This window comes from Oncorhynchus tshawytscha, linkage group LG32, assembly GCF_018296145.1.
Source record: "Oncorhynchus tshawytscha isolate Ot180627B linkage group LG32, Otsh_v2.0, whole genome shotgun sequence".
Taxonomy (NCBI): domain Eukaryota; kingdom Metazoa; phylum Chordata; class Actinopteri; order Salmoniformes; family Salmonidae; genus Oncorhynchus; species Oncorhynchus tshawytscha.
In genome coordinates this window covers 10571997-10599489 of record NC_056460.1, presented here as the reverse complement: position 1 = coordinate 10599489, position 27493 = coordinate 10571997, and the positions used below count along the sequence as shown (strand labels likewise).

At 44.2% G+C, this 27493-nt stretch overlaps 2 protein-coding genes across 2 annotated transcripts; one reads left to right on the top strand and one right to left on the bottom strand.

The window, feature by feature from the left end:
• The first annotated feature begins 1262 nt into the window (after positions 1-1262).
• On the top strand, positions 1263-20287 carry gpr179 (G protein-coupled receptor 179). Its single transcript, XM_042310671.1, has 12 exons — positions 1263-1919; positions 2056-3169; positions 3905-4013; positions 8320-8404; positions 8711-8937; positions 11515-11583; positions 13039-13148; positions 13374-13612; positions 13932-14070; positions 14656-14758; positions 14846-14995; positions 15345-20287. The coding sequence occupies exons 2-12, from the start codon at positions 2238-2240 to the stop codon at positions 18735-18737; spliced, it is 5556 nt and encodes a 1851-aa protein (XP_042166605.1). The 5' UTR covers positions 1263-1919; positions 2056-2237; the 3' UTR covers positions 18738-20287.
• On the bottom strand, positions 20203-27479 carry mrpl45 (mitochondrial ribosomal protein L45). The gene is made up of 8 exons (XM_024413835.2): positions 27232-27479; positions 25444-25645; positions 25019-25136; positions 24554-24652; positions 22706-22754; positions 21885-22034; positions 20913-21086; positions 20203-20552 (listed from the first exon to the last, which is right to left on the bottom strand). The coding sequence occupies exons 1-8, from the start codon at positions 27292-27294 to the stop codon at positions 20454-20456; spliced, it is 954 nt and encodes a 317-aa protein (XP_024269603.2). The 5' UTR covers positions 27295-27479; the 3' UTR covers positions 20203-20453.
• Between the last annotated feature and the right edge of the window lie 14 nt (positions 27480-27493).

The following is a 27493-nucleotide window of genomic DNA, read 5'->3' as shown; positions in this document are numbered from 1 at the left end:
TAGCTAGTATGTAAACACATATATTTAAGTCAATGAGATGGTGCAGAGTAATGCATTATCATGATCACAGATAATGTTTAATTCAAAAGCTGCTTATACAGGTAATGTTGGGCAGGGCTGGCAACACAAGGGGCTGAAAATGCACATATGCACAACAATGAAATGGCTTGCTTATCAAGGGTAATTTTAAACAGAGTCCTGATTGTGAGATTTGCATTGCCATTGAGTCCCGATTGTGAGATTTAAATGGATGTACGGATCATTTGGTATCAACATTTACAAGCAGGCTTAATTCTGTATTACTATGAACAAACTCCCAACTACCTACAGTAAAAGCACAGGCACATGTGAACACACAAACTATACACACTTAAATACACGCACGCACACACACACGCACAGGCACACACACGGACACACACACGCACACACACACACACACACACACACACACACACACACACACACACACACACACACACACACACACACACACACACACATCTGTGCAGCCTCATTGTCTTTCCCACACCACTGCAGAACCTCCCCTGCTCTGCAGTCCTGGGTGGGGGTAGGCGGCCCACAGGAATGGATGAAAATTCTCAGAAGCCCGTTGCCATGGCACCGAAACAAGGATGTGCCTGCATCACCCAGAGCCTGGAGTTGTCTGCTCCATCACTGAGATATAAGAAGGGGTGGGAGGTGTCTCTCTCTCTCTCTCTCGCTCCCTCTCACACACACAAACACTCCCTCTCTCTCTCCTTCTCTCCCACACACCCTCCTTCCCTCATTCTTAGTGATGATGAATACTGAATCGTATGATAAGGGAGATTCCCATTTTATAGCCACACATGACGACACTCAATATGAATCTATCTCCACCTGTTCGCCAAATAGACACCGGTAATCTATTTGTCAACACACCTCATACAGCTGAAAGCATCATCATATCTATAGCATCCCTGACTTCCCTGGCAGTGTGTGTCACTGTGTACATATTCCTGGAGGATCAAAGAGCAGCCTGGTCCCTCATCCACTCTCCTGGCTGACCCCGCTGGAACACCAGGGGTTAATCCATCGAGTGCACGATTTTGATGGATGCCCAAATACAGGCGGATTAACCCTCATCCTGCATCATCCTCTCTCCTCTTTGCGCTGCAGACACACACGCACACTAAAACACACACAAAGACACACGCAGACATGCACAGCAGTCCCTGCCGCCAACAGATGTGCACTCTCATCACTCCACAGGCACAACAGTTACATTAGCATCTCCAGCAGCATACTGAGGGGGAATCACAGAAAGAGAGAGATGGAGAGAGAGGGGGTAGAGGTTGCGGAGCAGGGGTAATCACCGTCAGTCAGAAAGAGAGAGCGAGAGAGAGAGTGGACAGTGAGAGCAAGAGATGCTTTACAGAGGAACTGTGGAGCGAGCAAGAATGTAACAGGCAGACAGAAGGAGGAGTGCAGAAGAGAGAGAGAGAGAGACACAGAGGAAAGCCGCTCTTTTTCTTTCCCCTTCCACACACTATTACACCTGCTCTCTCTCTCCGCCCCACCTTGCCTCAGACCCTCAATATTGGGCTGTTCCCTCACTCCCCTCCTCCCTCTCTGCCTCCTCCTGTCGTACACGCTAGCGCTTGTTTCGGGCTGGGAGTGTGGCGCACCTCTCTCTCTCTCTAATCTCGGTTGGTTTTGTCTCTCACTGCTCTGCTTCTGCTCTCACCGGGGACTCGTCGTCGGGAAACGGGAATACAAACATGGGAGTGACAGGCAGATTGACTGCGGACATGATGGGAATCGTAGTGGGATTGAGCGGGAACGCCACTGGATTTTCCCAACAATTCCCTCTCCCTCCCACCGACATGCAGGATTAACCAGGAACACCAGTTGGATTCCCCCAGTTCCCATCGGAGGTAGAGAGTATGATTTTTATCTGTGTGTGTGTGTTTGTGTGTGTGAGGAGTGTGTGATTATGAGGCACAAATGAGCACGGTGTGTTGTGTGTCTGAGACAGTGCTACAGATGATCGACTCCCCCTTGTCGTTACAGTAGACACCTGCTGGAGCACCTCAGCCTGTATGACTACGACTGGAGAGAAGGAGAAGAGACATAAAGAGAGATGAGAGAAGAGGCTTATGAGGCTTTCCAAGCCTCGGCCAAAATGTGACATTTATTTGAGGATTTTGAAAAAGGTCAAGACTAGAGATTATAAAAGAGGGGGGTATTAGTATATGGCCCCCCCAACGAGAGTGGATTTGAGAATGGGCCCTGTTTGGCTCCTCTTGTTGCTGCTCACACCACTTCTTTCAGCACAGGTTAGCATAGTTTCTGAATTGGGGACTACAGCCGAGTCAGAGGACCCAACGTCATCCGTTGTGAGCGCTACAGGGGAGTCGGGCACCCCCTACAGCCCTGATCCCTCAGGGTCGGTCACGACCCCCTCGGAAGCCCCAGAGGAGGACTGGACGCCGGCAGAGGTCTTTCTCTACAGCGGGGATGACTCTGTCTTGGAGATAGTGGAGTGCGACCGGGCGTACAGTCTCACGGGTCAGAACGGCCCCCTGCCGCGGGGGTTCTATGGCCCCCTCCGACCGTCCATGGACGCCCTGGCCAACACGGCCAACTTCCTCAACATGATCCTCCAGGCCAGCGACCTGCGAGAGAGCAGTGTGCGAGAGGACATGGAGTGGTACCACGCCATGGTGCGTGCCCTTCTGGAGGCCGACCCACTCATCCGGCAGGCCCTCCTCACCTTTGACGCCGACCCAGCCTCCACCGCCCCCCAGCTCGTGCTCCGCGCCTCCCGGAACCCTGCCCCCCCCAGGTACCAGAACATCCTCCTCCAGGACCTCTCTAGCCAATGGGAAAGTCTGCACCTCCCGGCCCCCGCACCCGACGACACCTGGTTCAGCAGTTTCAAGTTTCCCGCCTCCTCAAACCAGCCCACCTCAGCCCTATCTAAAAGAGTCCTCCTCAATGACCTCAGCACCCTGGACACGCCCAAATGGGGGCAGGGCGATAGCTACGTGACCAATCGCAGCGGGGTGCGCTGGGCCAAAGGGCCATTCCTAGAGTGTGAGGACGGACGCTTCCTGCCGGGCTGGCTGCTCACCCTATCCACTTCCTTCTACGGCCTGAAGCCCGACCTCAGCCCTGAGTTCAGGTCAGTCAGGGCCCTGGCTGCGTCTAAAATGGCACTCTATTGCTTATATTGGTTTTGACCAAGTGTCACCCTATTCCCTATATAGTGCACTACTTTTGACCAGGGCGAGTTGGGCGAGGGCCCTGGTCAAAAGTAGCGCACGACATAGGGAATAGGCTGCCATTTGGACAAACCCATGTCTCTCTCTGTGTCTCATACTGATGACCTCATTTGAGGTAGATAGTCCTTGATGATGGTACTAAACCTATAATGGCTCCAACCCACTACTCCTACCCCCAGTAGGCTATAATTCACGTTTCGTGCCTGGCTCTAAAAATATCTGGCCCCAGCAGTACTAGGGCCTATAGTAGTAACCAGAGAGCCACACTGGAGATACTTTGATAAGCATTTGAAATAGCAGATATGATTGAATTACCCATTGCTGGATACGATCTGACATTTCAAAGTAAGGCCCTTTTAAAGGCCAAAGAGGTTGATCTAGAGAAAATGTCAAGCTCCAGGCGATATTGTTGAATATGGATGATTCAATTATAATAATAATATATTTGTTCCCATAAAAGGTCCTGTTGTTTATGTTGCTATTTGCTATTTGTTTGTGCCCAGTTAGTTTCCAGGATATTCTCTTTTACTGAAATGGATGTGTCTCTTTTGTGTGTGTGTGTGTGTGTGTGTGTGTGTGTGTGTGTGTGTGTGTGTGTGTGTGTGTGTGTGTGTGTGCGCGCGCTCTTGTGCCAGGGGTGTAATCCGTGTGGATGTAAACGTACAGGGCTTTGATGTGAACCAGTGTGCCACGGGGGACGCTTGGTTTGCCAACACACACCAGTGCAACCGCACCACCATGGAGGTAAAGAGACTCTCAAAACATTTAAGCCCTGGAAAAACAGTAACTGGAACCTCAAACTGTTGTTGAAGAGTTAAAGAACCTCTTGTCTCTGACCAAGGCCTAGATTCAATCAGATCAAGTGTTAGCCAGTGACAGCGTTGGAGCTGTCAAATCAATGAGCAGCTGCTCTTAATCATTGCCACAAAGCCACACCCCTCCCATCCGCATTACAGTGGGTTTTGACCAAAGGCCACACCTTCTCTTGACAATGCTTTGCTCCAATGCTTCGCTTTGATTGAAGTTTTTATAAAGTAGAGCAGAGCTCAACTTTTTTCTACCGCTCTGCTAGCAGGGTTCTCGCCGCTCACCTTCCCCGCCTGTTTCTCTGCATGCCCTCGGTGAAAACGAATGGGGCCACAACTTCTCCAGCTGAATTCGTCGTTGGTGAAACCCCTACATTAGAAGTTGAGAACGAGAAAGTGTAGGCTACATATACATAATTACGTTCAAATTGAAAGTCATTCAACAAAATAATGAGGATTTCTATCACCCTAATCAAGGTGTAGAGCTCACATTCCAGTGTTGGAACTTGTAAACAGGGCTGCACTGGAATTATCTTAATGCAACTCCATGCACCCAATGGCAATGTCTGCTGTAGATATAATGCCAGGAGCCACTTGTGGATTTGACCGCTCTAACGCACTTCCACCCCCGATAATGCCAAAACAACAGCTATGCGGATGTCTGCTAAAGCGGATCTGATTGAATTGAGCCCTAAATCTCCTAGAACCAAACCTTGAGTGGGCTAGCCAGCTACTCTGTCACAAGAGACAGCAAAACCCCCTAACTGGCTAAACAACTCCACGATTTACATTGGAGTTGAGGGTACTGGAGCTCCGATGTCACATAAAATGTTGATTTGATTCAAAACTGCTGATTAAATCACCCGAACCAGCTGTGCCACCAGAGACCATGGGTCCGCGCCCAGGCTCTGTCGTAACCGGCAGCGACCGGGAGGTCCGTGGGGCAACGCACAATTGGCCTAGCATCGTCCGGGTTAGGGAGGGTTTGGCCGGTAGGGATATACTTGTCTCATCGCGCACTAGCGACTCCTGTGGCGGGCCACCTGTGTTTCCTCCGACACATTGGTGCGGCTGGCTTCCGGGTTGGATGCGCGCTGTGTTAAGAAGCAGTGCGGCTTGGTTGGGTTGTGTATCGGAGGACGCATGACCTTCAACCTTTGTCTCTCCCGAGCCCGTACGGGAGTTGTAGCGATGAGACCAGATAGTAGCTACTAAAACAATTGGATACCACGAAATTGGGGAGAAAATAAAATATATACATATAAATAAATAAATCACCCAAAGAATAGCCCACAGTTACACAGAACAATGTCTTGTGTAATTGCGGGCTATTCTTTGGGGTCTAAAATCTGCCGTTTTTGAGCCATCCACACTAGTCACCGCGCAACTCCATCGTAAATGGTGGAGTTGAGTTGAATAAGCTACAATACTCCAAACCCTAACCTATATACTTTTGTAAGTCACCATATAGGCAGTATTTAAGGAGTAGTAGTGGGTATTGTGACATCATATGATTCATATAAATGCATTCGTCAACCCTAACCGCTTTAAATAGCGTTACCCTCTCTCCAGCTCCATCCTTCGCGTGTTACTTCATTTACATTTTTATCCTCCACTCAACCCCTCATCCATTCATAGTTGTCCTCCTCTGCTCCTCCTTTACCTTCACCTCCAATTTATTCCCCTTCTCTTGTTTGATCATCAACTGTCCTTTCCGACACAATCCTCTCCCTCTCATCCCGCCCTTCTGTTTAAAGATAGCTGTGCTGGGTGGCGGAGGGATGATCTGCAGGATTAAGATGATAATCCAGCCATGAACGACAACCTTCCCCCAATCCCCATGCACCCATCACTCATCTGACAGGCAGAAACAGAACACAGGAGCACGCCCATATCCCAATCTCATCAGCATCATCCCCTCTCTAGTCTCATCCTGTCCCCTCATGGAACATCCAGAGACAGGTCAGAGGTGGAACAAGAGAGAGATTGATTTCCAGGTAGAATGGGATGTTTTATTCGAGATTATTTAATTTCCTACAAAAGCAGTTCATTGATTCATGTTTAATTGCAGGCTAAGGCCTCTTTTAAAAGGGGAAGAGATTTATTAATTACTTGTTATGTATGCCATCTCCATCTCAGAATGAAATTGCCTTCATGCCTGAGTTCAGTTAAATCCATGGAACATACAAATATTTAACCCTTTAAGTAGAAACGCGTTTACCCCGCCCACCTGAGGATTTGTCTTTTTCAGGCATCTATTTCCCGTGTTTGAGGGGTGAAAATCCACTTGTCACTTAATTCTCGCTGGATTGATACCTTTCATTTGAATCCCCCGACTCTTTCATACTCTTGCTTGTGCCTGTCGTTTTTTCCCCGTTAACGTTACGACCGTGGAAATGTTTGTCCTGTCCTGTCAAACACACCCCGGCAATGGCTGTCATGGGCTCAATGGGATACATTGTCTTTCTGTTGAATCTATATGAACGCTAAAGCTTCGTCAGGGATTTAACACACCGTCTCGACGCTTACATCACAAGAAAGAGAAGAAAAATAACCTTCTTTTGATGGGTGTTAATTTTTTGTGGAATTGAAAAAATTAATAATTTAATACAGTTGACATGTTTACAAATTAGATGCGCTGAAGTGAAACCAACTTCGGAAAATGAAGACTCGAATTATAGTGATATTATGTCTGATCTCGCCAACAATGTAAAGTATGTTTAGATACTGTAGGTGTAATCTAGAGCCAAGCGTGTTTATTTTGAATCTAAGGGTATCCTGCTATTATCACACGTGTTGAATTATGCAAGAGAACGTGACAACAACAGTAATAAATGAGGCGGGCAGTGCAGGTAGGGTTGACAGAGCAAGAGTCTGGTGGTTGCAGCCCTGTTCCTCCCCTTTGTGGTAATTTATTCATATCTGCAAATACGTCTGGTGTATTTATGCAAATTAGGTACATATAATAATACAAAATACCTGATACAATAAGTAAATGTATATGAATGAGTGCATTCTAAGAAAGAAAAGTGAAATTTGACAATAAAATGGAATACCTGAATTCCCACCAAAATCCCTGAACTCTAATTCAGTCAATATCTCACGGATTATACAAACTCAAAACGTTTGGAGTATCTTCATCCATTGTCCAACTGTTGCGTTTATTATAATAGTTTTAAAACCTTTTAACAATTTAGATGACCGTTGCTACTTTAAACAAGCAAATAGGTCTGTCAATACCTGATGTGGGATTGCACATGTACTTGAGGGTAGACGTGTGTGTGTCTCCCTACGTGTGTGTGTGTGTGTCTTCCTATGTGTGTGTGTCTTCCTATGTGTGTGTGTCTTCCTATGTGTGTGTGTGTGTCTTCCTCGTGTGTGTGTCTTCCTATGTGTGTGTGTCTTCCTGTGTGTGTCTTCCTATGTGTGTGTGTGTGTCTTCCTACATGTTTGTGTGTGTGTGTGTGTGTACGTGTGTGTGTGTGTGTGTCTTCCTACGTGTGTGTGTGTATGTGTGTGTGTGTGTGTGTGTCATCCTACGTGTGTGTGCATATGGGATTTCACTGGTATAAAAGGGATAATGCTCTTGGTAGCGAAGCATTACATATCCATTTAGGTTTTAACTTAGATTAACACGGAGGCGAGAGGCGAACGTCCAAATGGGTGTTTCCTTGACTGAGTGCAGCTGTGCTGGGAACCATCATGGTGGAGAAACTAACACCAGGCTGGCTGAGAGAACATGTGGAACACACTCCATCTCCATTAACTCGAGAACAGCCAAGCATGTCAGACCAATCAGGCATAGGCAAATACAGTCACCTAACTGTAACAATTCATACCAACAAAGCCCTATTTATCATAACAAGAGAACAGTGTTTTTTTGGCCATTTTCACACAGAAATGCTGATATTACAGCAGCAGCAGATAATGATGCCTTGGTTGCATTGGATTTTCTGACATCCACAGCTGTTTACAGATGGAAACATTGCAGATATGCCAAAGAAAAACTATTACTTGCAATTGAATTGTTTTTTATTCCTCTAGGAGCTCCCCTTTCAGGTGTGGAGTGGGGATATTGCAATAATGATAAAGTCCTCCTAATACAGACATGTCAAACTCGACACCTCACGGACCCTATTCATCCTTGGTATCAATCAGGGACAATGATTGAGCAAAACCCAAACTACCCTTGTCCTTGTACTGTGATGTGAACTTTAATCCCCACTGCTTTTACTACCTTCCAGTGTGAGTCAATCACAGGCCAGGGATTCAGATTGGGCCAGTACTGCTGTCGCTGCAAAGAGGGATACTACAGCCCCCCAATGGACGGTAAAGTAGACACACAGGCTGCATCCCAAATGGCACCCTATTCCCTTTATAGTACACTACTTTTGACCGGAGTCCACAGGGTAGTGCACCCTGTGGGGAAATGGGTGCCATTTGGGATGCATTCAAATAATCAAGAACACTTCTATTCAATGTTTGTCTAAGAACTTTACTTTATATAAGACCCTGGTCAAGGTGATGTAATCTTTTGACTTGTAAGCCAAAAACAGCTCTAAGACAATACTTAAAGATTCATTGTCGTCACTGTCCAGCTGTCTTTGTTTCTATCCCCGTGCGTGTCTAATACAGAAGGTGGTGCCCTGAACGGCAGTGGTGGGGAGGAGGGTGGCGTGTGTTACCCGGCCCTGCCCATCTGTCTCCCCTGTTGGCCGGGCTGCAGGCGCTGCGAGGACGGCTCTCCCTGTTGGGTAGAGGAGGACTGGTTCCTCAGAGCCGGGGTGCTGGCCGTCCAGGGCTTCTTCATGTTGCTGGTGTTCATCAGCATGCTGGTGGCCTACCAGTTCAGATGCAGCAGGGTGAGTGAGTTCTAGTGGGTGAGAGGGTCATATTCATTAGGGTACACTGTAGCAAAATGTATCGCAACGGAACATTTAAATGAGTGCTTCTTGTTGGACAAGTTAAGGTAGTCCCTCGCTGTTGCATTATGTTTTCTTCCGTGTGGTGCCTAATCAATACACCTCTGGAGTAACTCTAACAGTTAAGGTTAATGGTAGAGAAATATGATTCTAGATCTGTGGTTAGGGGCAACTTCTACAACAGGCCATCATTGATGGTTAACTGTTCGGTTTCATCATGAAGATCTCACTAGTCTTCAAGTTTCAATGTTTATTCGCAGTGCTACTTGAGTCGATAATTAGAAGGAAATTGATATGAAGCTCTGCTAAAAGTAACAATTAAGTTGTTCCCTCATTCTTTTGAAACACTGTCAGTGCTAGAATATTGCTTCCTTGTATATAGCATATGCTGAAACTCTGCTCTGTGGCTCTATCATAGCTAATCTAGTCATCTTGACGACTTCTGTCATTACTCATCATAGTCGTTGTCACTCTAGATAAGAAATGTGGAAATACCTAACTCAGGGCTCTGAGCTTGAATTTAAAAAACTGATCTAGGATCAGGTCCGCCCTGTCCATATAATATTATTCACCACGATCTATAAGGCCAAATTGATTCTATATCAGCACTACTCTAAGAATTCTTCTGAATATGAGCCCTGAGTGTCAACATGAATTGAATATTTTAAGCCATGTTCTAATGTGACAGTTTACGAATGAATACATTTATCCAATATCAGATACAGTAAGGCCAACATACAGGTAGGTGCCAAAATAAAGGAAACACCAACATAAAGTGTCTTAATAGGGCGTTGGGCCACCATGAGCCACATCAGCTTCAATGCACCTTGGCATAGATTCTACAAGTGTCTGGAACTCTATTGGAGGGATGCGACGCCATTCTTCCACGAGAAATTCCATAATTTGGTGTTTTGTTGATGGAAAAGTCTGTCTCAGGCGCCGTGCCAGAATCTCCCATAAGTGTTCAATTGGGTTGAGATCTGGTGACTGAGACACACACACACACACACACACACACACACGCTTAAACCCCCTATACTCCTTTGATCCCCCTCTTTCAAAGTCACTGAGATCTCTTCTCGCCATGGTAGCCAAACTAATGGGCAACTGGGCATTTTATACAAGCATGATGGAATGGGACGTTTTTAAAAAAAGCATTGCTTAATTAACTCAGAAACCACACCTGTATGGAAGCACCTGCTTTCAATATACACTACCATTTAAAAGTTTGGGGTCACTTAGAAATGTCCTTGTTTTTGAAATAAAATCACATTTTTTTGTCCATTAAAATAACATCAAATTGATCAGATTAGCCTTAATGAAGCTGCCAGGACCTGTGAGGCGTCTGTTTCTCAAACTAGACACTCTAATGTGCTTGTCCTCTTGCTCAGTTGTGCACCGGGGCCTCCCACTCCTCTTTCTATTCTGGTTAGAGCTAGTTTTCTCTGTTCTGTGAAGGGAGTGGTACACAGCGCTATACGAGATCTTCAGTTTCTTGGCAATTTCTTACATGGAATAGCCTTCATTTTTCAGAACAAGAATAGGCTGACGAGTTTCAGAAGAAAGTTATTTGTTTCTGACCATTTTGAGCCTGTAATCGAACCAACAAATGCTGATGCTCCAGATACTCAACTAGTCTAAAGAAGGCCAGTTTTATTGCTTTTCAGCTGTGCTAACATAATTGCAAAAGGGTTTTCTAATGATCAATTAGCCTTTTAAAATGATAAACGTGGATTAGCTAGCTCAACGTGCCATTGGAACACAGGAGTGATGGTTGCTGATAATGGGCCTCTGTACGCCTATGTAGATATTCCATTAAAAATCAGCCGTTTCGAGCTACAATAGTCATTTACAACATTAACAACTTCTTTACTGTATTTCTGATCAATTTGATGTTATTTTAATGGACAAAAAAAGTGCTTTTATTTAAAAAAACAAGGACATTTCTAACTGACCCCAAACTGTTGAACGGTAATGTACTTGTACCCCTCATTTGCTCAAGTGTTTCCTTTATTTTGTCAGTTACCTGTATATCTTCATGTATCATCGCATTACAGCAGGAGCATTAGTATAATTGTACCTCCCCCTGGCCATTCTTCCTCTCTAAGATAGTGCTCCACGGACCTAGTCTCTGCATACATCAACACATGTAGAGTTAAATGGTTAAACGTGGAGCAGCAATGGTCCACAGAGACATCGGAAATCAAAGCACTGTAAGATAAGCACATCATACTGAACCAATCACGTTTCCTCACTTCCTCTCTCCCCCCTCCCCTCACTTTCAATCTCCATTTCCACCTCTCTCTCCCTCATCCACCCCTTCCCTCTCCACCCTCATCAACTGCATCCTTCTCGCCATTGACCTCTACCTTCCCTCTTCTCTGCCCTACCTCACTCCTTCCCTCCCCCATCTCTCCCCCTCACCTTCCCTCTCTCCCCCACATCCATCCCTCCTCTCTACCCTCCCTCCATCTCACCTTTCCCCCTTCCCTCTGTCTATCTCACCTCCCCCTATAGAGGATTCGGGCATCGGGTCTCCTGCTTTTGGAGACCATCCTGTTTGGCTCTCTGCTCCTGTACTTCCCGGTGAGTGAGATAATATATGAGCGAGTGAGTGAGTGTGGAGATAAGAGCGCTCTTTTCAGATCACTGCGTTGGGTTGGGGATTATATCGTAATGGAGGATTTAGATTGGTGGTGGGGAGGGGGAAGGTTGCAACCCAAAGGCACCCGTATAGACCGTGGTCAAAAGTAGCGCACTATATAGGGAATAGGGTGCCATTTGGGAAGCAACCAATGCATTCGTTGCATAACTCTGCTTTACTCGATGGCCGGCAATAGGTTATCAATCACTTGTGTGATTCATTATCCCAATTAAGTAGTCGTTGCTGTCAGAGTGTGCGCAACTGGTCGAAGGAAGTCAGGTGTAGGAGAGCAGAGATGAGTGAACAGGCACACTTTAATCAGGCAGAGGAAAACAGCCAGACGCAACTGTGTCACAACACTCCGGCCCAAGGAAAAAACGATAGCGCACAAATCACACAAATAGGTACAAAATAACAAAACCACGGGTTACAACAATACCCGGCGCAAAACCAGCCTGTAGCGTCACGCACGTAACGAACGAACAAAACCACACTCAGACATGGGGGGAACAGAGGATAATCTACACGTAGAGTAATGAGGGGATGTAAACCAGGTGTGCGGAAAAACACGACAAAACAAATGGAAAATGAAAGGTGGAGCGGCGATGGCTAGAAGACCGGTGACGTCGCCCGCCAAACGTCGCCCGAACAAGGAGAGGGACCGACTTCGCCGGGAGTCTTGACAGTTGCACAACTCACTCACACGTGTATCTACCCTGAATCATTGATCAAAGTATCCCGTTCAAGCCAATGGTAAATGATGGGGGCATGTGATCATATTACTTCGCTCGCTAGAACACAAGGTTGAGTTACATATGTGCGATATACACATATTAATGTGTTCCCTTTGCTGTGTTCCCACTTCACTACGGTATCACAGATGCACTAAAGAAACACCTATGGGGGATTCAGACGCTAAAAGGCCGACACAAAGGTGAAATTCCTTTCAATCTGCTGTAACTGTGGAGCGTTGGCCCAGACAAAAGGGCAACCGAGGGACTGACTCTCTCATCTCTGTAGGGCATCACCTGGGGGGTTACACAACGCCCCCTTTAGCCCTCCAGCCATTTGATCTACTGTTGCCCCGGTCACCAACCTAGAGCACACATACAAATCCACTCATGTACACACACAGTCCTGTACACTGCGCATTTCTGTACACGTTCTGTACTGTTGTGTACAGTTGTGATTACTAAGTGCATAATGTGTCTCTCCACTGAGGAAGGTAGAACTGTTCTATTTAAACACATTCTAATCAATTATGGTCCTGAATTATTTTTATCCACAAAGCCTGTTACCTATTGTAACTACAAAGACAAGGTAAACTAAGCTCACAGGGAGTGATTTTGCGTGATAGATCATCTGCTAATGCCTCTCTCTCTATCTCTCCCCCTCAGGTTTTCATCCTGTACTTCAAGCCCAGCACCTTCCGATGCATCCTGCTTCGCTGGGTGCGACTTCTGGGCTTTGCCATCGTCTATGGAACGATAACACTGAAGATATATAGGTCTGTACTACCGCACTCTCTCACTATTACATTTCATGTATCGTCAGTATCACCGCACGGGTATCCCCTCTCTATAGTCAGGTCGATCAATATGTTGTGAGCTCTTTCTCTGAATTCAGATCAGTTTGTATGCTGTAATGTAATTCAAAATGTGTCAAAATAGTGTCTGTGTATGTTTTATCTCTGAGGAACGAGTAACATCAAGTCAACTTCCCACACATACAGGGTTCTCAAGGTGTTCCTGTCGCGCACAGCCCAGAGAGTGCCCTACATGTCCAGCATACACCTGCTGAGGTTGCTGGGAGTCATGGTTGTGACCGTCAGCTGGTTCCTGTGTGCGTGGACCGCGGGCGTTCTACAGAACCGTGACCGTAACGTTCCGTTACTGATCATAACGAACACGTCGGATGGTCAGGGCTTCAGCCTCTGTGACCTAGACCGCTGGGACTACATGATGGCCGTGGGTGAGTGGATAAATCTAATTGAAAAAGAGGGTTGTTGGTGTTTTCCAGGTGATACAGAGAAAATAATCTATATTGAAAAGATAAACTCCAGCACACGGGCATTCTTGTGTAGACCTATTGACCAAAACCAAAAATCCAGTGAATGTTACTGTTATCGATTTGGCTACAAATCACATTCCTGATTGAGGTCAGAGGTAAAAATCAATTTACAAACATGATTTTGAGCTCAACAACCCAGACAAAATAACAAATTACTGCCTGACACTACTTGTGTATGAGAAGAGTATAAACGTTATGCCTGTCTCTTTGTCTGACTCAGCCGAGCTGATGTTTCTGTGCTGGGGCAGTTTACTGTGCAGTGCTGTGAAGCCAGTGCCCTCAGCCTTCCACGAGCCTCGCTACATAGGTATCGCCATACACAACGAGCTGCTGCTATCCTCCATGTTCCACCTGCTACGGTAACCAGCGTACATGATCCTCGGCTCTAAACAGAGGCAGTAAACCGGGATAAAGCCAATGATTTATAGTATATAGGCCTACACTAGATGAGTAACAGGGGGCGCTGTTTTGAAGCCACTGCACCTCCATCTTGGCACTCCCCCACCGTTGTGAAAAATATTTTGAAAGCTGTAGAAATGTATTTATTCATGTCTTTTGTACAATACGTTTATTTTATTACAGACACAATGCATACTTTCAATTATATTATGTGAGTTAAACATTTAAAAAATAAAATAAATCAATAACATGTTCCTTAATAAATTATAATTTTTGTAAAGTTCTGTTACTGTTCCCACTACAACAAAAAATACCTAAATTCATGTAATTTTGTCCTTGAAACATTTAATTCCTATGGATGACTGCTTCTTCTGGGGAGTGCCAATATGGCTAACCGGTGGCTTCAAAACCTCTGATTGGCCAATACATAGCATCAGCAATCCAGGGTTTATATACATCATTGGATAAAACATGCTTATTCACCACGAGAAACGCATATTGTATAGGGACATATAACATGTCTTCCTGTTTTATATTTTCCTTAGGTTTGTCATGCCCTCTCTGCATCCTGACTGGATGCTGTTGCTGTTCTTCACCCATACGCACATCACTATCACTGTGACACTTGCCCTGCTCTTCATACCCAAGGTACATGGCAATTTTCTTCCACAAGCAATGTAAGTATGAACCTGTCTCTGACACATAATAACTACTCTCTCTGTGTGTATTCTGTAGTTCCTCCATGTGTCAAGGGCGGGGAGAGAGGAGATTGCAGAGGAGGTGTATGAGGATGAGGTGGACTTGCGGCGATCCGGCTCGTACCTCAACAGCAGTTTTACCTCAGCAGTTTGGAGTGACCACAGCTTGGACCCCGATGACATTCGGGTAAACTCCCTTTCTGCCCTGGACCCTTACTAAGTGACCATTTCTATTCAGGCACTGTCTAGGCCAAGACGGGAAGAAATTATTAAATAGAATTTAAACCTTAGTAAAATAAAACAATTATAAACATTGAATTACTGCTATAAACATTTGTAGGATTACTTTATACTAATTTAAAACCAATTTGACTTTTCATTATAAACTTAGACATAAAAAGCCTTGCTCTCCTTGTCCTTAACAATAACACTTCCCCAACTTACTGTTCCCAATGGTTTTCCCTCTGCTCACTCATACCAATACCCTCCCTAATTCCCTTTATCCTTCCTTCTCTCTTCCTTTTCACCTGCACCAGGATGAGCTGAAGAAATTGTATGGTCAATTGGAGGTCCACAAGACCAAGAAGATGACAGCAAACAACCCCCACCTGCAGAAGAAGCGCATCTCTCGGCGCGGGCTGGGCCGGTCCATCATAAAGCGTATCACTGAGATCCCAGAGTCCATGAGCCGACAGTGCAGCCGCGACGGCAAAGAGGTCAACTTGGGCAGCAGGGATGTAACGCACGCCGAGTCCTGTAAGAGAGCGCCAGATACTTTTAGCATAAATTACAAAGATGAACCAGTAAAGCAGCCTTCACCGGTGCTGCGTAAATCTCAAAGTGACTATGACTATGTAACCGATAAAGACCCCTCCTTACACGACACCATGTTAAGGGCGAATCTAGCTAAGAGATGCTCACAGCGCTCTGAGACAGACTCGCTGGATATCGCACCATTGGTCTGTAAATCGGCCAGTGCCCAAAACCTTACAGTCGATAACAATCTCCTGCTTCCTGGACCTACAAAGCTACACAAGTCACTGAGTTTAGCGTCCAGTAAAACCCACAGTCTGGAAGACACCTACCGGGTAGGCAGAAATACTCCAGGCGAGCAAAGGCAGTCCCAACAGGATATCGCTATCAAGGACCAGACCTCAAGTGCCCTTGTGCAATCCCAGTCTTATGACAAAGCCGAAGTGTGTCCCTGGGAGCTGGCGGAGGAACGCCCTGCCAATAAGAACCAGCCACACGTTACCTTTGCTCCCTCCGAGGAAGAACCACAGAGCCCAGAGAGTATATCATCACCAATACTGAAACATATTTGCCCCTGGGACCATTTACCAGTTCCTAACCCCGCAGAAAGTCCTGCTGGGGATTCACAAGGGGGAGAGGCAGATTGCGAGTCCCCGAGACCCCAGGCTCCCATCTCCACTAGTGTACCTGGGTCCCCAAAGGCCGCAAACGACACGCGGGTCTTCTCCTTCCGCACTTCCACCCAGAAATGGCTCTCTGTCAAATCTTTCGTAGGATCTGTGGATGCAAGCATCAAGGAAAAGGCCAAAAAGGAGACAGCAGGAGATACGGTAAAAAAACAGGACTCAATATCACGAAAGACCCAGGGGAGTGTTGCCGCCATCGCCGTCATCGCAGCATTAAAATTAAAAACTCCAAGCACTTCAAGCGCAGAAGCGAAATCGCGAAGTGTTTCAAACTTGGAGAAGAAATGTGGTGTTTCAAGCGTAGACAAGAGGACACAGCAAAAAAGAAGTATGACAACAGGAGATGTGAAACCTGTCCTCGTGAAACAGGCTGCAATCAGAATGTCCTCAATTGATTCCTCTGAAAGAAGTCCTAGGAGAATAGTGGTTGTACAGTCCACTGTCTATCCCTGGGACTCAGAGGACATGCAAAAGGACAGTGTGTATGAAAACGTGTTCATCTCAAGGGAAAACACTGCACATAGCACAGCTAAGACTCCTTCCACTCACAGAAGAGGTAGCCAAATTAGGCCTGCTCTGAGTTTTTCCCAATCAGAGATTTGCCCATGGGATGTTCCTGCTTCCTCCCAGCAGGCCCCACAGAGACAACAGAGCACCACAGCAGACATCTGCCCGTGGGAGGTGGAGGAACCAGAGGAGGATCCAAAGGCACCTGCACGTGTCAGTGTATGTCCTTGGGAATCAGAAGGAGTATTTAAAAGACAGGAGAGTGTCCGGGGAGATGTATGCCCTTGGGAAGCTGATGTTTCCGCCATCCCAATTACCTCAGCGTCCAAACAGTCTGAGAAGAAACCAGAGGGTCTGAACAAGAAAGCAACAGATGTATGTCCTTGGGAAACTGATGAAACCCCACAGATTTCTCACGGCCTGAAACCCCAAAAGAGTGTACGGGTTGATGTCTGCCCTTGGGATGTGGGGGATTCCTTCTCTGAAAAAGTAAAGGTGCCGATTATTTATGAAAATGTTAATCCACAGGAGGACAAGGGATTACGTAATGCGCCACCAAAATGTCAGGAGACAATACATGCCAATGTCTGTCCATGGGAATCTGAAGAGACACCAAAATCCCAAGACGGTGAACGAAAGAATGTCTGTCCTTGGGAACCAACAGACACGGCAAGCATGGGGAAACAAGATGTACAAACAAAAAGCACAGAGCAAGCTAAATCTGCATCTGAAAAACTAAGTGTCCCCTTAGCAAAAGCATGTCCATGGGAATTCCCTGACCCACAGAAAGATTTGACAGTACTTTGTCCTTGGGAAGAGGAGAGTACAATGCCACCCATAACCATAAAGATCACCAAAAGATCATTTTCCCAGGAGACCACTGTGGCAAAAACAGACATTTGTCCATGGGACATTGGTGACCAAGAAAAGACAGATGGAAAAGACAGCCCTTGTACAAATGTTTGTCCTTGGGAAACTCAAGGCAGAACTCAAGCTGATCCAAAAAAGACTGATGGCATCCGAGTAAATATTTGTCCTTGGGAGACTGAGAAACCAGAGAAAACAGAGCAGCAAGACAGCAGTCCGGCTATTGTCTCCATAGAAACAGGAAAGACTAAAAGACAAGACAGCCTTCTAGCAGATGTTTGTCCTTGGGAAACTGGGGCAAATGATGAGCCAGACAAGACAAAAAGACGAGATGGCACTCAAACAGACGTTGGTCCATGGGAAACTGAGGAGCTAAAACAGACAGAGGAGAAAGATGGTGTCAAAGTTGATGTTTGTCCTTGGGAACCTGGAGAGACTGACAAGACAAATGGACAAGACAGTACTGAAGCAGATATCTCCAAGGAAACACAAAAAGAGAAAAGACGAGACAGTGTTCGAGTTAATATTTGTCCTTGGGAAACTGATGTCACCGAAGAACCAGAAAAGATGAAAAAGCAAGACAGTGTTCGGGCAGATGTTTGTGAATGGGAAACTGGTCCAGCGGAAGAGTCAGAAAATACTCAAATCCAGGACAGCACCAAGGCAGACATTTGTCCATGGGAGACCAGGGATCCTATAGAACCAGAGAAGATAAAAAAGCAAGAAAGTGTCCGAGAAGACGTTTGCTCATTGGAAACTGATGAACCAGCAAAGTCTGCAGAGAAAGAGGAAACTATCCTTGCCAGTGGCAGACAGGACGTCACAGAGACCCAGGGTGCACTCTCTATGGAACAGGGTGACGCTGCAGAACCTGCAGCCGGCAGCACGCAGGGGGCAGAGGCAGCCAAAGCTAACGTGCCCCTGGCTCGGCGTGATGCTATGTGCCCTTGGGAGATGGAAGAGACCAAACCACCATCATCCCCCTCATCCATCACAGAACACGACAATAACTCTGACATTTTTACATGGGATCCTGAAAACATTCCTGAAGAGGAAGAGGAGGAAGACGATGCCGAAAGTGCTGCAGAAGCCTTCGTCTTCCCATCCGACTTGTAAATGCCAGGCCTGTCAGTTACTGGCTGGAACAAGAATTTCTCAGTGGGTGGTTACACCTGATTCTTTGACTGGGTCACTGTGCAAAGATGTCCTATAGCAGGGGGGGTAATGAATTGGACATGACCTCTGCACACCTGAATGTAGCAAAGGCGCCCTGGACTGTCCATCCATAACACTCCCCAGAAAGTCACTGCTCCACAAGCAATACACCCCTGGGCCAGGATCTGCAAATGCTCTGCCCACCAGAGGTACACCCCCTCCCAGGTTCTCAATCAGAGAAAGTATCCGGATGCAGTCCCTCTTCTTCTTTCCACTTTGACCCAATTTTAGATAATGAATATTGTTTTCTGTGTCTCTTTGTGTGTTTATAAGTGACAATGCGCTCTTCTGTAATCACACATTTAAAACCCCATCGCCATGGCTGTAAAAGGTTGACAACGCGTTTCAAAAAATAACAGCCCGAGCCTTACGAAGCTGGCGATAACCCCTTATAGACACACGGGGAAATAATCTACACTAGACCAGTGCTCCTTCAGCTTAACTGGGAAGCACATCCAGCATTTTTGTAAATCACTGATTACAAATGGTGGTGATGCATGTCCTTTTTGTTGCCTGCTATAAACACATTCCAAACACTTTAAGGACAGCTTTCCAGCTGTAATATAAATCTGTGCTTTTTCAAAGTCAATTGTGTCAATTAGACAGTCGTGGCTACAAGGACATCAAATTTAATGTCAGTCCTGTAGATCAACAACATGATCACGTCCCCACAGGCACAGTGCTAATATTAATAATATAATACATCGAACTTTAACAGAGAACTTAAAATCGTTCTAATTCAATACTGATTGAGCTATAATCTGTTATTTTGAATAATTTACAATAGCAATTTTATTAGCGGAATAATAAATACATTTTTTTAAATTTTTTAAATTTTTTTTTTTTTAAATACGTGTGTGTATTTGGAGGATGCACGACCAAAACTTTTTTTACATTCTTTGTTTTAAGCATACAACTCAACTTGGAAACAGTTGCCCTAAAAACAACTGCACCTCAGTATAGTCCCACTAAAACTGTACATAAGGCCCTTGTCATTGATGTATTTACCATTTCCATGCTTTATTTACCAAATGTATCCATCCATATTTGACACATCTCCTCATTCAGTGAAAATGAAAATTTTGTGCAGTGGTGATATCGTCTTCATGCTTTGCCTCGTGTTATCCGCAATGGACCAACTTCGTTCTGTGAGTGTTTTTTTTATGCATGTAAGGTGTTTTTTGAATGGGTGTGCAATGTCATTTTGTTAAATAGAATCAAATACCATCATCATTACACAATGCATCCTTTTTGTATGCATGTTGAAAAGTATTTCTGTTGATTTCAGTTATTTTTGTATGTATTGCCGATGAAAAGTACAGATTATTCTGATATAAATATACATTCACTGAAATCCAAAAAGGTATGAAAAAAAAAGAGATGGGACATTTTATTTTTGTATTTTTTAAAGTAATATATTCACCATTGAAATAAACCATACAATCTCTACAGATCTGGATAATGTGGATTATTTGAAGTGTTTGAGATATACAAGTGTAAGGTGTAACAAACAGTGTATTTTTATATAAAAAGGCAGAAAACTAAATGTAGCTTCATGGTTTCTGAAAAAAATGAGAACATATGTGTTGGCCCAGAATTACAGCTCCCAACTGTGGTCTATTTGTGCCACTGCACAGCCTTAGGCTTGGGCACTTCATAGTTGAGCTCTTCAAATTCCTCGCCTGGCTTGAGCTCCGGACCAGGGATCATAACAGTCTGAAACAGAAGAAATAAAAGCCAGTGAGCAGAAATTACAACCACAGACAAATGGGCTCTCATATTCGCTTTTGTGTACCATACAAGTTACTGAGAAATCTAGGGCCAGTCATAAAACTGTCTGAGACAAAACACAGATAGTAAATAACAGAGATTCAGTACATTAAAAATAATTTAAAATCAGTTCAAGTAATGATCTGAAAATGTATTCAGGAATTTCATTAGTCATCTAATTATTTTCTAATCAACCCTTTGGTAAACAGTGTTAAAGGGGCACATCACCACTTTTTAACCACATTAATTTGTGACATGCCCCTTTAAAAATCAGTAAACTTGCTATAGACTCCTATGAAAGGTCACCTTGACGATGGGTTCCTTCACTGGGGCCCAGGCTGGTACTATCTTGCCATGTAACCTCCACATGCCGTATGGGTTGACGAGGTGCCTCTCCAGAACCAGGTACTCCAGCACATCCCTGGGCTCCTCTTCGCTCCCCATCATCAGTCTGCCGAAGCGGTCATAGACAGCCAGGGTCTAACCACCAGAACACACAAGTTAACCATTTAGGAATGATGTTAATTCAGTTAACACAACAAGGTAACACAACCCTTACAGAGGATAATGGTGAAACGATGATGTAAACAGAGTGGTTACATTCAGCCTTAAGAGTGGGACAGATTCAGGGGGCAGGAAAAGGTAGGGGGGAAGGAGAAAAGAGAATGAGTTAAGAGAGAATTGGTTCACTCATTACTAAATTGGTTCACTCATTACTAAATTGGTTCACTCATTAGTAAATTGGTTCACTCATTACTAAATTGGTTCACTCATTACTAAATTGGTTCACTCATTAGTAAATTGGTTCACTCATTACTAAATTGGTTCACTCATTAGTAATTGGTTCACTCATTACTAAATTGGTTCACTCATTACTAAATTGGTTCACTCATTAGTAAATTGGTTCACTCATTACTAAATTGGTTCACTCATTACTAAATTGGTTCACTCATTACTAAATTGGTTCACTCATTACTAAATTGGTTCACTCATTACTAAATTGGTTCACTCATTACTAAATTGGTTCACTCATTAGTAATTGGTTCACTCATTACTACTATGCTAATGCAATGTGAATGTTTGAGTCTATAAATAAATGCAGACCCTTATAGCTAAGCATAGCGCCATTGTCTCCTTTTAACGTTTCAAAATGTGGGATTCCATAGTACCCAACCTGTGTGTTATATACTTGTTTAAAGGCTCGTCGTGACAGTATTCCAACATGACGACAACCATTTTCGGAGTGACAGACCGTGTGTTTGCGACTGTCTGTCTCACCTGTCTGGAGTGCATGCGCACCGTAACCTGCCCATACAAGTTGCCTTTGCTGACCATGTCTGGGCAGCGGGCGTGCACCACCTTGGGCGGCTCCAGGGACTCCACGAAATGCCACCGCAGCGTCTTGTAGCGGTTCCCCCTCACCATCTCCTGCACAGGATGGACAGACAGTGAGCTAATGCCATCTAAGCTAAAAGAGCACCCCAAAGACAAAACACAACAAGTAACTTGTAGGTTATAACATAGGTTACAAGTATAATTAACATTTGATCATACTATTTCTTTGTAAAATACCTGGTTAATTCTGTACCGTAAAATTAAGTACAATAGGCTTGGGCCCATGTGAGGTCGGTATGTGCTAGCCCACTACTTATAACTAAGAAATGTCAAAGAAATGATATCCAAGTCAGGGCTGCAGCTATGCATTTGGTTTGCTAACTGGCTAGATATCATCAAGATCAAGCTTCTTGCTTACAGCAGAGACATTCAACTCCCTCCAGGATCAAGAGCCCTGTTGCCTAAATTGTTTTGAGCGTTTAAAAACAGAGCGTCATGTGTACACTTCTGGTAACACCGCATACCCCAGTACGGTACAGAAACGGTATGACAATCTATATACCGCACAACCCTAAAGTGCAACCACACACACACTATTTTCAGCAGCAGCAATTTTCATGACATGATAACACTGGGATTTTATCAGTGAAAATAGAACTGAGAATAAATATACATGGTGAAATAAATAGCCTGTGTATTGTATAACAGTTAAGCAAGTGTACTGGTGATGGTGACAATAACTGCCTGAAGGAGAGAGAACTTACAGGGTAACATCTTTCTGTCACAAGGGAGTGAAGTTTCTCCTTGTTAAACCTGAAAACACACAGACAGAAGAAGGGTGATACACTTAAGAGCGACTGTCCCTAAAAAAATCCACTTCTTGTTTTGATAGCGACTTGTGGCATCGATGGCAAAAACTTTATTCTGGTGTCAAAATTTACTACAAAGTGTAAATAGGATCATTTTGGTCATCAAGTAAGTCTCGACCAAAACGGAGATTTGCGAGATAGCAAAAATGGTATGTCATTGAATGAATGGGACTGTAACAGTTTTCCTTGGGTTGTGTTTATTTCAAACCTGCCCACATGCCAAAAGCTGGCAGCACCCAAAAAGTAATCATCGATTTGGAGCGCAGCTGCACACAACCAGATTTGAATGCCCATGGTCATTTAAAAAAACCATTTGATATACCTATGGGGCTAGTTAGGGACCATTGGTAAAATACACACTGTACAGTGCATTCGGAAAGTATTCAGACCCCTTGACTTTTTCCACATTTTGTTACGTTGCGGCCTTATTCTAAAATGTATTAATTGCATTTTTCCCCCATAATAATACCCCATAATGAGAAAGAAAAAAACAGGTTTAGACATTTTTTAAGATTTATTCAAAATAAAAACCTGAAATATCACATAAGTATTCAGACCTTTTACTCAGTACTTTGTTGAAGCACCTTTGGCAGTGATTACACCCTTGAGTCTTCTTGGGTATGATGCTACAAGCTTGGCAAAACTGTAGTTGGGGAGTTTTTCCCCATTCTTCTCTGCAGATCCTCTCAAGCTCTGTCAGGTTGGATGGAGAGTGTCGCTGCACAGCTATTTTCAGGTCTCTCCAGAGATGATGGATCGGGTTCAAGTCCGGGCTCTGGCTGGGTCACTGAAGGACATTCATGGCTTGGCTTTTGCTCTGATATACACTGTCAACTGTGGGACCTTAATATAGACAGGTGTGTGCCTTTCCAAATCATGTCCAATCAATTGAATTTACCACATGTGGACTCCAATCAAGTTGTAGAATCATCTCAAGGATGATCAATGGAAACGGGATGCACAGGAGCTCAATTTCGAGTCTCATAGCAAAGTTCTGAATAAGGTATTTCTGCTTTGTAGTTATGGGGTATTGTGTGTAGATTGTTGAGAAAAAAAAGAGTATATAATCAATTTTAGAATAAGGCTGTAACGTAATAAAATGCGGAAAAAGTCAAGGGGTCTGAATACTTTCTGAATGCAATGTCCAAGGGGACAATATTTTAAATGTCAATAGCTCCTTATTTCAATGACAAACTATAAATTGTAGAAATTGATACAGAAATATTGAAAGCATTTATTGAGACTACTAAAAGATGCACAAAATGAAAATATTGTCCCATTTACATTGTATAAATTATTGACGGTCACCAACTAGCCCCAGGCTATCCAGTGTCAAACCAATTTCGCCACGATCACACACTAATCAGCTGAAGCTAATTGGCGAAAGAAGGTGGCTAGCACTAGCTAGCCTAGGCAACTTCAAGACAAGACCTGGTTAGACTGTTTCAAGTTACTGTTGAATTTTCTTAATGAGCCAGCCGAAAAACTAAGCCAAATCAGGTAGTTCAGATTTACAAACAAGATGAGCCTAAACAGACTTTCACAGCAAGCTATATCAGTGAAAGCAATATATCCATCAGGAGCACAGTGAGTCACTATCTCACTTCCATTAGAAATGCCTCACTGGCATAACTGGGGACACCACTCACCCCTTTCACAGATCATCTTTGCCTGGTAGCCAAGAGTGTAAGCAGGATAGGGAGCCGTTGATTTGGGTCATATGAGAGTGAGTGTATCTCTTACTGTGTGAGAGCGTTGTGCGCGTCAACGAAGATCTCCTGAGCTTTCACTGGGAACGCCTTTGTGGTGAACTCAGCGTCATGCTCTTTGATCTTGCGTATCCTGCAGTGGAGAGAAGGTTTGGTGTTCCCACTTTAAATGAACTACAACTTTTAAGCCTTCATAAACCCTTTATTAGGCTTTCATGAATGGACTATAAAGCCTTTACAAAAGTTTGTTTAAAGTGTAACCGGGTTTGTTTCAATGCCAAAGACGTTAATGCAATATAAGAGACAAATAGGGACTCATTCTAAGTCTAATACTAACAGAGAGTAAGAATATCTAAGGAGTACATGACAGACAGTCTTTGCTATCTGGGAGTATTTGAGTGTGTGTGAAAGATAAGGAAGGATCACTCAATATCCTACAAAAAGATAAACAATGGGGCGGCGGTCAATGTTAGAGTGTGACACAGGAAGACTGTCTCACGCTAGCTGGGAGGCAGCACCCTGTTTGATCTGCTCTGTGCGCTGTTTCAGACCCTCTTTGGACAGACTGGAGAGACGAGCATCACCTTCTGGGGGGATATAGGGATCAAACACTCCCGCTGTGGTAGTGGAAAGGAGAGATATATTGGTTATTGTGACTATGTATATTATTTGCTTCATTGTAACAGTGGCAAACCTCTTAACTTTGATTCTGTGTACAACAAACTGAAGGTTGGAACTTTAACATGACCATAATGTATATGCTAATACTGTACTGGTCTAGCTTGCTTTTAGAACAAGTCTGCAACATGTATTCTCAAAATGGCTCATAAGTCTTACACTACCGCTGATATGCAGTCATCAGCAGCAGTGCCAGACTGTCTGACATTTTGAAAAGTGTATGAATGCACATAAACAGGTCTGTACCAGTGCAGGCGATGTTGATGGCTCTCTCCATGTACTCCTGCCTCAGGACAACACCTGCCGCTCTGGCTTTGGCCTCCTGGTCTGCCGAGACTGCCGCCTTCCCTTTTATCCCCACCGCGGGGGGAATGAAGTAGCGCTTCTTGGTCCTTACCGGGACAACAAAGGGCTGGGGATACCGTACCTCCAGCGAAGCCTCTGCATTCTGCACGAGGGAAAAGTGGAGAGGGTAGTAAGTTTTAAGTTCCTCGGCGTACACATCACAGACAAACTGAATTGGTCCACCCACACAGACAGCATCGTGAAGAAGGCGCAGCAGCGCCTCTTCAACCTCAGGAGGCTGAAGAAATTCGGCTTGTCACCAAAAGCACTCACAAACTTCTACAGATGCACAATCAAGAGCATCCTGTCGGGCTGTATCACCGCCTGGTACGGCAACTGCTCTGCCCACAACCGTAAGGCTCTCCAGAGGGTAGTGAGGTCTGCACAACGCATCACCGGGGGCAAACTACCTGCCCTCCAGGACACCTACACCACCCGATGTCACAGGAAGGCCATAAAGATCATCAAGGACAACAACCACCCGAGCCACTGCCTGTTCACCCCTATCCAGAAGGCGAGGTCAGTACAGGTGCATCAAAGCTGGGACCGAGAGACTGAAAAACAGCTTCTATCTCAAGGCCATCAGACTGTTAAACAGCCACCACTAACATTGAGTGGCTGCTGCCAACACATTGAGTGGCTGACTCAACTCCAGCCACTTTAATAATGGGAATTGATGGGAAATGATGTAAAATACATCACTAGCCACTTTAAACAATGCTACCTAATATAATGTTTACATACCCTACATTATTCATCTCATATGTATACGTATATACTGTACTCTATATCATCTACTGCATCTTTATGTAATACATTTATCACTAGCCACTTTAACTATGCCACTTTGTTTACATACTCATCTCATATGTATATACTGTACTCGATACCATCTACTGTATCTTGCCTATGCCGCTCTGTACCATCACTCATTCATATATCTTTATGTACATATTATTTATCCCTTTACACTTGTGTCTATAAGGTAGTAGTTTTGGAATTGTTAGCTAGATTACTTGTTGGTTATTACTGCATTGTCGAAACTAGAAGCAAAAGCATTTGGCTACACTCGCATTAACATCTGCTAACCATGTGTATGTGACAAATAAAATTTGATTTGATTTGAAAAGCAGGTGGATTAGATAAGAAATCATGGAGTACCAGTCTATGCATAAAGGTTATAGCACACTTTGTTCATGTGGTTTGCAATTCATGGAAATAAGAGAATTGCACATCATTATCAATTGGTTATTATTGCATGGTTAATATCATAATATGATGGCACATTCTTTATGCATTTAGTTTAACAAACAACTTGGTTTTGGACATAAATACAAAAATCAGATGACGCTAGTCAAAGAGACTGAAGAAAACAGTGTTATAAAATGCAATTATGACATCTTGAGTTACACGCGTTTTAGGTTGGCTACGGTGATTGATTAATGAGTATAAACTAGCGAGGTAGCTAAACTGGTTTAAAATTTAGTCAGTTGAAAAAATGAGTGTTTTAGCAAGAGTTGCCTTCCAAAAAGATCTGCTTGCTGGGTTTAGCTAGGTTAGCTAGCTAGCCACTGCTGATTATAAACCTACAGCTTTTTTCGGTGTCATTTTCTGGGGCTGAGCAGTCAACATTTCAATGAATTGTGTGTAATTTATAGCTAATGTAATCCATATTCTCTCAAATAATACCTTCAAATTGCTGAATCTCATCCGATGCAGAGGCAGTAATGCCCTCCTCATGGACATCGCCATATTTGCTGTCAGACTCAGTTTGAGGTGTGTTCAAGAACAATATATCTGCGCTGTGCTGCGTATTGTTACGATTCTTCTTGCAACGTTTTGGGGGTCACTTTGGCTATTCTGCCTTGCTCTGCATTTTAGAATAAACTATTACTTATTTAGGTTGTTTTAATCATGAGAATATGCTTTCAGTTATTGTTGATTTATAGTT